Raw genomic sequence first — 9,622 nt, 5'->3', positions numbered from 1 at the left:
CTGAAACCGCTCACTTTCTGCCTCCCTGCTCCACTCAGGGTCCAGGAAGAGATCAGATGGCAGCAGAGATCTGTATCAGGCTTGGGTTGGGGTGAACCGGCAAGAGCAAGTTTATCTCCGGGTGTCTAGAGACTAGGGGCACCCTCGGCTGGAGCAGAGCGAGCTGGCCTAAGAGGGCGAAGGAGGCTGCGCCCGAGCTCTCTCCCCGCCTCCGCGCTGTCTGCCGTCGGGCCCCGCCCGGCGCAGCCCTAACGCACGCACCGGAGTGTGTAAGGCACATCCGGGTGTCAGAGGCAGGAGGCCGCAGTTTTAGGGGTCGGAGAGTGCCCTGGTAAACAGGGCTGGGACGCCAACTCCAAGCCAGAAGTGAGAGCACCTGCACAGCCCAGCCCTTGCCGTGGAGCCCCCTGCCGGGTCGCCTTAGGGTAAGAGAGGGAGGGTCTTCATCGTCATAACTGGGGTGCTGCACGCCAGCGCCATCTGCTTGGTTTGGGTTGACCCGGCGCGGCTCCGGAGCCGGGTCCTTGGAATGAGGGTGGGGAAGGGACATCGTGTCCTCTAGACAGCCCTGCGGCCGAAGAGGAACCAGACTGATCTCCTTGTCTCGGCCCCCGGTGGTCTGCACCTGCCACCCTCTGCCTGCTTCCCGCTTCCTCCGTGCGCGCCTCCAGGAACAAGGTCCTTTATTATCGCCAACGGGAGGCCTGGGGTTGATCACGCGGCCTAGTGGCCCCTAGGTGAAACCCTTGGCACTCATCGTTCAATGCCCGCGCAATTTCACAGAAAGGAACTGAGGCCCCAGGAATGGAAGGAACTGGCCCAAGGTCACTTCGTAGTCTAAGGCCGAGCCTAGATCGAAGCCACTCGTCTATCCTGGCCTGGGCTGTAGACACTGCACGGTCGTGACCCATCTCCCGACCTTGCCCTACGTCCACCCCCACCCTTCCTCCCGTGGCCTCCTCTAGGCTCTGTTCTCCGGGTTTTGGCAGCGCATCCTCCGTGCTTGCTGCGCTCGGAAAGGATGCTGAACAGTAGCGAGGCGGCGGACCCAGCCGCTTGAGCGCGAGCGGAGCCGGGCTTACTGGAGAATGGATGGGCCTCGGTGCTGGGCGAGGAGGAGGTCCAGGCAAGGTGGCGGCGTTGCAGATGTAGGCTGGGGTTGGCAGAGCTGCAGGGCTCCTGGCAAGCCCAGGCTCGAAGCCACCCCAGCTCAGCGTCTGGAGGACAGAGAGGCTTTGTCTAGGTAGCCGCCTCAGCCAATGGGAGCGCAGCTTTGGCCGAGCCCCCTTTGGTCCCCGCCCTCTTGCCCTCTGCAAGGAACCGCGGCTCTGGGATTGGCTGTGAGGTCCACAGCGACGTCGGGCGTGGTGGGGAGGAGGAGGCGCCTTCGCGACTCTATGGAACCCTTTGCAAGCTGGAGGGCACCGAGATTGCGTGGGTTCGCGCATCTGGGTGGGGCCCCGACGTCCTTTTCCCTACGCCGGCGGCTGCCCCTTCCAAGAGGAGGCGGCGTAATACTCATCGCATGTTTTTCCAGCCAGTGAGCCAAAGTCAGCCCATAGTCAGCAGGTGCAGGGTCACTTTTGCCCAGAGGATCCCACTTGGAAGAGCTGCAGAGGCTTTTTCTTACCAGGACCCTTTGTGACGCAGCAAATGCCTTTCTTTCGACATCAGATTCATCCTGAAGCACTGGGCATATACAGCCTAGCAGGCCAGGAAGTTGAATGGAGACATAAATATATCGTTCATGATTTGTAAACAACACAAAAGTCAGTGATTCGCCGTCCTGTTCGTGGGGTGCTTACCGTGCAGGTAGGACCGATGGTTAGCTAGGCCTTGTGAGTAGTTATGAACAGAACTATCTCCAACATACCCCCATTGGGTGACTGCAATTAGAGAAGTCCAGAGGGAGACTGGGAAAAGAGGGAGAGGTTTGTTTGTTTTGTTCTGCCACCCCCACCCCGAGAGGAGGACTGAAGCTAAGGCTTCATGAATGACAGATAAGTTTACCACCAAGCTATATCCTCAACCTGATTTTTGTTATTTTGAGATGATGTCCCACTAAGTTACTTGGACTGACCTTGGATTTCATATAGCCTAGGAAGGCCTTGACTGGTCCCCCCTCCCGCTCCCTGCCTCAACTTCCTGAGTAGCTGGGATTGCAGTCCCTATTGGGAGATCGAGTTTTACAGGAAAGGTAGCTTGGAGGAGGTGTTATTCGTACCGGTTAGATGTGAAGTAGATTCGATTTGGTATAGGATAAGGGAGGCACAGAAATTAAGAGTGATCATCTAGCAAATGATTTAGTAAGAACTGGTAAGAAAGAACACAGCTGCTATGGGTGCCTACACAGATGGATTGAAAATTAGCTCCTCTAAAGCCAGGCATGTATAGAGGAGGGGCTCAGGGGCCCCACCTCTCACTGCTGAAATATTTACTGTTGATTCAGGGAGAGGGGAGTCATTGACTAAAATTGTGTATTTGCTGATCAGGCCCCAATAGACAGTTCCAATGCAGTGGTCAGTCAATTAATTGGCCCTGGTTCTATCATGGTTCGAAGAACAAAGTGACAGACAAGGACTAGTATATCTCCCAAGTGCTGGGATTAAAGGCATGGGCCACCATGCCTGGCTTAAAACCTTCTTAATTCACTCAACTATAGGTCTTGGGTGTGCAGGGCACTGCTGTAGGAATCCCCAGTACTCCAAGAGCTTGCAGTTGAATAAGACTCAAAGATGCAGGTAAGATAGAAATAAATCATAGTGAGGTACCAAGAAGGAAAGCAAAAATTGGAAGCAAGGACGGGGACAGAGAAATTGCCGGGCTGGTTTGGGGTGTCGGAGTGAAGGACTGAGTTGAGAGAGCACTCTATCTTATGAAGAGTTTCCAGGCAGAGGGACAAGAGCCGTGACCCTGACACTGCAGTGTGCCAGGAAATGTAGTGACAGCAAGAAGGCCACTGTGACCAAGACACAGTGAACAGAGATGAGGTTAAAAGGACAATGGGGCCAAGATCATGCTGGGTTTTAGGCAGTCTATATAAATTTGGGCTTGGAATTAGATGCAAGAGTGAGCTGGTATGATACATATTTTACAGGACTGAAGCAGCCTGCATGGAGACCTTGGTGGACTCAAAGAGCCTGCTTGGGAAGCTGTTGCAAAAATCCAGGCAAGGAGGGACGAAGGCTTAGATGACAGTGGATCCTAGCTAGCTTGTGAAGGTGATGTCAGTAAGATTTGCCAACAGCTGTGCTGTAGAATGTTCAGGAAATCAGAACACAAGCACACTTGGGACAAGTTAAACTTGGCATACCCAATAAAACTTTCAAAGGGACAGTTGTATACCTAAGGCTGGAGTTTAGGGCAAAGGCTGAGCTAGAAATAAACCTTAGCATGTTGACAGAATGTAGATGATACAGCTATGAAAGCTCACCATATGTTAAGAACAGACTGGGAGTGGAGCCCTGGGATAGCACCAGTAGTTGGTCTTGCCCTTCACAGGCAAGCCGTGTTCTCCCTGGCATTGAATATTCTCTTAGTCTGGCTATTATAGTTATAGTGATTTTGACATCTCTGGTAACATTTTCTCTTGGGGAAGCACAGATGAGTGATAGAGCAAGGGAGGCATATGTTACCTTGTCATTATAAGGTCAACAGTGAGGCACATGAATAATTAATGATAAGTGTTCAGCAGAATCTACCTTCAGCTATGTATCATCAGCAGGTCTTAGGTCTCCAGCTCATAGATGTAACAATAAATCTTTCTGCCAAGGTGCCCGAGCCCCACCGCCACGTGGGTGGTCAAAATAACACACAGAGACTTATATTAGGTACAATTCTGCGACTTATATTAGGTCCTTCTCTGTATGTTTATCTTATTGGTTGTTGAATAAAGTACTGTTGGCCAATGAGGAAGCAAGTTAGGCAGGACTAGGAGTCAAGGAGGATTCTTGGAAATGTAGTAAAAATAAGTCTTGTGATACAGGCAGGAAGTGACATAGCAGGCAGACTCAGAATATAAGCAGGGACAAGCAGGAAATCACTCTCTTGCTCTTTCTGTGGAGCCGCCCTGTGAGCCCGGGAAGACAGGACACTTGCCACCAGCATTCTCAATAAGATAAGTCTTATAAAATATATAGATTAATGATTATGGTTGATACTTAAGACTGAGCTAGCAGATAAGAAATTCTAGTCATTGGCCAGCAGCATCGTACCTAATATAAGACTCTGTGTTATTTTGAGCAACCACGTGGCAGTGGGGCTTGGGCAGCTTGGCAGAAAGATTTATCGTTACACATAGAGGCTGGTTTTCATTCTTTCCTAGGGGTCATCTTCTATCCAGGGTCAAGGGTCAGGCCATCTCTCTGTGCAGCTACAGCTGTGGAGACTGAATCCTATGGGCTGGAGCAAGTGTGAGAAGAGGGGGTTGACAGAATAGACATACTACATTGACTACCATTTGGTAATTCGTTTCTTGGGCAGATTGAGGTGCCAGTGTTAGGTGTGTCTCTGCAAAACTGGGCTGTGCAGCTAAATCCTTGGCTTTATTGACTCCATTGAGATTTGTTGTGAGTTATGTCTGCATTTGGCTAGAAGTATGGTGAGAGTGTGTGTGTGTGTGTGTGTGTGTGTGTGTGTGTGTGTGTACCATCCAATTTCCTGTATAATACTATCAGCTTCCTGTCCAGATTTTCTCTCAAAGGACAAAGGGTTTTACTCTTTTACTTTTTGGTTTTTCAAGGCAGGGTTTCTTTGTGTAACCCTGGCTGTCCTGGAACCCTCTCTGTGACCAGTCTGGCCTCAAACTCACAGAGATCTGCCTCCATCTGTCTCCCAAGTGCTGGGATTAAAGGCATGCACCACCACCGGTACATATTGCCTGCCCCTTTGGCATGACTTCTGGGAAACTCTCATTACCTGTGGCCAGACCAAACAAAACTACTAAATAATTAGAAGGAAAATGTCTTTGTCTTATGTCTTTCTGGTGTCGGATCTTATAACTCAAACTCCATGTAGTGTTCAGGCAAATTAAAAAAAGTGACACGGTAGTGTTAAGATAGAACTTGCAAAATGTTTTTATTGGCTTCAAGCATAGCTCTGCTTGACTTTTAACGGGGCTGGGGGGTGGTGGCTCAGTGATAGAGCATGGGCATAGCATGTGCAGGGCCCTGGGTTCAATATCTAGTACCCCAAACAAAACGAAAGAAAACACAACAAACCATTGGACTGAAGCGAATAATAGAGAAAATGTAAGGAAAGTGAAAACTCTGGGGTGGCCAAATTTAGCAGTAGGCTGCCAGTGTTGGACTTTGGCCTCTGACAGATGTTTGCTGTCTTGGGAACTTCAATGCAGGGTACCTGTAGAGGATTCGGCTTGTCGTCCTCTGTGGGACAGGGCTCTCCTCTCCTGTGCTACAGTGCCAAAGGCCCATCTACACATCCTACCCAGAGCATTGAGTCTTTCCTGCCCAATGTCTGCCTTTAGTATTCCTGCCCCTGCAGATGCCTTTCCTCTTCTGAGAATGACTTACCCTGATGGGGTTAGGGGAGATCTGGAAAGCAGGCGGCTATGGTGTCTTCGAGTAACTCAATTTCAGTGCAACAAGGGTAGCCCCAGTAGCCCAACAAGGATATGTGCATATGGTTACAGAGATGGTTCTTGCTTAGCTGCCCTCTCCTAGTGGCCATGTCACAAGTCATCACCCCTTGAGGCTGATTTGCACTCTTCCTCCTTCTCTCTCTTTCTTTTCTTTTTTTTTGAGACAGGGTTTCTCTGTAGCCTTGGCTGTCCTGGAACTCACTCCATAGACCAGGCTGGCTTCAAACTCACAGACATCTGCCTGCCTCTGCCTCCTGAGTGCTGGGATTAAAGGTGCCTGGGTCTTGATTTGGACTCCTTTGAAATGGGAGGAGAAATGGGTTCATCTTGGGTTTCCCACAGATGCATTGACATAGAAGGGGGTGCTCTTGAGAGGAGACCCAAGTTTTCTTAGCATCTTTATTTTGTGACAACATCCTATGGATTTGGTCTCTCCCAGTCAGACCCTTTTGCCCTTTTACTGTGGTGCTTGAGTTTCAAGGCCAAAGGAGCCCCTAGCCCTTATGAGATCTTCCTTTTTCTGGCACCACCTACTTCCTGTGGCTATTTCTGTTCCCCAACCTAAGGCAGACCCAAGAGAAAACTTCCTGTTCTTTTACAGAGAGTGAAATCCAGCCTGAGGCATAAAGATAGCAACAGCCAAGTGGGAAAAGTCCTCAGGTATACCTCAATACACTGTGTTCCATAGACCCAGACCATCCACAAAGCACTTGCTTCAGATGTAAAGGCCCTGCCTTCAGATGTAAATGTCTACTGCTCTGTGTACTCTGGAGAGACCACATTGTAAATAGGCCTAATTCAAAGGCCTGAGTTGGTATGTGCTTTAAGCTATTTTGACTATAACACTTCACATTTTGCTGACTCTAAGGGAAACTAAGTTGAGAGCAACCCTCTATTTGGAGGCTATATTGAGGCATTCATTCTCTTGTGCAGGCATTGAGCCAAGGGCTGGGGAAGGTTCTTAATTATAGACTGTGCTTGAAGTTACCTAGGAGCTGGCTTCAGTTGTGGTGGGAGAAGGTGGAGATGTGTGTGTTCAGCCAGCTGTTCAGCACACGGCCTCCTGTAAAGATGAGACCATGGTTACTGAAAATGGCCAACAAGATGTGCAAGTCCTCTGGTCTCAGGAGATTTTGTCCTTAGAGAGAAATTAAGTAAATAAGCAGGATAGAGTGGGCATTAAAGAAAGTGGCCCTACAGGGTCATGCTGTGTGTTGCTTGGGAGCTCCTTAAAAAGGAGTAGTGACTTGCATGGTTCTGTGGCTGTAACAGAATACCTGAGAGCCACACTTTTACCGAAAAGAGGTTTAGTTTGAGAAGTCCAATGCACAGGGCTTGTGCTCAGCTTCCATTGAGGGCCCCATGCTGTTCAAAGCACAACTGGGGTGGAGTGGGGGGTGGAGTGGGGGTGGAGTGGGGGTGGAGTGGGGGGTGGAGTTGGGGGTGGAGTGGGGGGTGGAGTGGGGTGGGGGCTGGTTTGTATGTGGCAGAATGTAGCAGAAGGATTGGTTGCTTCATAACAACCTGCTTTTACAGTAACTCATCCATCCCCGGGAGAGTTACATCTCTCTGAGGACCAGCACTAATGTCCCTAATTACTAAACCACTTTTTTTGTTGTTGTTGTATAAAGACAGGAAGAGCTGCTCGTGAAGCCCAGGCTCCTGTTCAAATGTGTGTTCCTCCTGCCTCAGCTCGTAAGTGTTGAGATGTAGGTACCACCATGCCTGGCTCCCAATCACCTTTGTTTGTTTCAGTTTTGGTCTTATTTTCTTATACCCACTCATAAGCTCGAGTGGCCTTGCGTTTTCTCTGTTGCTGAAGTTGGTCCTCCTTCCACTGTGCCCACTTCCTAGTTACCCCATGTGTCACTGCCTCGACGACGACAGTCAGATACTAATCTGATTGACTTGGGGGATAGCTCAGTAGAAGAATATTGCTAACTGTGTGAAGACATAGATTCCATCGCTAGCCTCCTCCCCCTACATTTCAACAGGTGTTTTCTAGGGGACAACCATATTCAAATCACCACAGGTAATGAATAGCAGCCACTCCAAAGGCTGAAGGGACAGAAGATCCCTCCCAGCCTCAGCCATCCATTAAGAGGGAGAGCAATGGCCAAGGGCTCTGAGACTGGAGGGAACCGCTTCACCAGACATGCCGGAGACACTGTCGGGAAGCCAGCAAATTAGGCAGTGTTGAACGGGAGGTAGAGGCCCGCACAGCAGGCATAGGTAGACAAGGAAGGAAGCATGGCTTCCCTCTGGCTGTTAGAGGGAAGAACTTTCTAGCCAAAGTTCTCAGAATGGGAGTGGCTTGTAGAAAGAGAAGGGACTGTTAAGGTGGAAGCTTCACCCCGGCCCCTGGCATCCATATCCAAAGAGTCTGGAATGTTATGGTGGAGGTTCTACCCAAGCCTCCTTCTCCATCTCCCTCCAAAGCCTGCTGCATCTCAGAAAGCCCTGCCAAATGATGGCCCCTTCCCCAGATACTCAAGACCACTCCCACAGGGTATTTAAACTATCCCCCAGAGAACAGACTCATGTTTTTTCCAGTCTCCCTTTCTGTTTCGTCTCGGGGGGGTGGGGTGGGGGCCCTGAAAGGCCATCCGGGACCACTGTATCCATTAAACGTGGGCTTTTTCTAATTCGGTTTGATTTGGTCTGATTTGGATTGCTGCATTGGCAGAGAGGCTTATCCGGGTGTAGAAACTTTTCAGAGACCACCACCAAGTTCAAGAACATTACACAAGTTACACAAGTCAAAGGGGCTCTGCTAGGATGATAGGCATGTACTATCCTGCCTGGATTGTGTGTGTGTTTTATTGTGAAGAGTCTTGCTCTTCTCATTTTGTAGCTCCTACCTCTATGCTCTAGGCCCTGGAGTCTAGAGCATAGACTACTTACTCAGTCTCAGAGCCTCAGGCTTGCTGGGGTGAGAGAGGAATAGAGTACTGAGCCAAGTGGGGCTGCAAAAGCCACCTGCAGAGGATGGGGACACACTGTGAGTGAAGGCCAGTGTCCTCATCACCACAGATGGATGTTTCAGAAACTTGGACAAGGGAATAGGGCTTGCTGAGATAGACCCACCCTGGCTGGGTGGCTCAGTGGTTAATAGTACTTCCAGAGGACTCCCCAACAAGTGTGTCAGACCTGTGGCCTGCAGGTCACATACAGCTGAGGACAGCTGCAAATGTGGGCCAATATAAAATTAAAAACTTACTTAAAATATATTTTTTATACTCTTAAGACTCTCTGGGTGGTGGTGGCGCATACCTTTAATCCGAGAACTCAGAGGACAGTGACAGGCTGATCTCTGTGTGTTCAAGGCCAGCTTGATCTGCAAACTGAGTTCCAGGATAGCCAGGGAAACCCTGCCTCAAACAACAACAACAAAACTCAATTGCACAGTTCTTGATCATGAACTTTACAGATGTCATTTTGTTATGTCACAAGGTTAGATATCCCTTCCCCTGTTATGTCCCCAAGTCAGTTTCCTCCAGTAGTTACTGTATAGCCTGCCTGGAAGATCATTGGTCTAGTTGAGTGTTGTCTGTCACCCATAGGTGACCACTCATCCATGGCTGTCCTGTGAACTGTTGGTACACCCTGGCTCCTGATTTTCCATCTCATGAGACTTTAGATTGAGCAGGGCTTTGTCAGTTAATTTCAACAGCCTGAAGGAAGAGGCCATTCCTGACTAAACTTCTGAGTGCAAGAGGCTGAGCATGCGTTTTGTGTTTCAGAGCCACAAAGTGGATCATCCTACAACCTGCTGACATGATGCTGGCTGCCCGTCTCTCCAGACCCCTGTCACAACTCCCAGGAAAAACTCTAAGTGTCTGTAGTAGAGAGAATGGGGCAAGGTAAGCAAGTAAAAGAAGAGGTGGACTTGAGGACCAGGCTTGTCACAGGTGGGTCCTGACTGTCCTCAGTACCTGCCAGCCCCCAGGGAAGGGGGCTCCGAGTGCTTGGAAGTCATGCCTTCCCAGGGCTCACAGGGCAAAGAGGAACAGCTTCCTGTAC

The 9,622-nt window shown here is 49.7% G+C and overlaps 1 protein-coding gene across 3 annotated transcripts in view; it reads left to right on the top strand.

Moving 5' to 3' along the window:
- Nucleotides 1-292: 292 nt before the first annotated feature.
- Bdh1 (3-hydroxybutyrate dehydrogenase 1) overlaps nt 293-9,622 on the top strand; it is a 29,814-nt gene continuing 20,484 nt past the window's right edge. Inside the window, exons 1-2 of one of the 3 annotated variants that reach the window (XM_027412881.2) lie at nt 293-425; nt 9,343-9,462. In XM_027412881.2, the coding sequence (XP_027268682.1) occupies nt 9,377-9,462 (86 nt within the window). In that variant the 5' untranslated portion in view covers nt 293-425; nt 9,343-9,376. Of the gene's footprint in view, nt 426-1,469; nt 1,813-7,230; nt 7,295-9,342; nt 9,463-9,622 lie in introns of those variants that run through there. The other 2 variants (XM_035444647.1, XM_027412883.2) reach the window with 2 other exon arrangements.

The sequence above is a fragment of the Cricetulus griseus genome, chromosome 4, assembly GCF_003668045.3.
Source record: "Cricetulus griseus strain 17A/GY chromosome 4, alternate assembly CriGri-PICRH-1.0, whole genome shotgun sequence".
In the NCBI taxonomy this organism is placed as follows: domain Eukaryota; kingdom Metazoa; phylum Chordata; class Mammalia; order Rodentia; family Cricetidae; genus Cricetulus; species Cricetulus griseus.
Note: the sequence above shows the minus strand (reverse complement) of the source record. Positions and strands in the feature narration are given on the sequence as shown.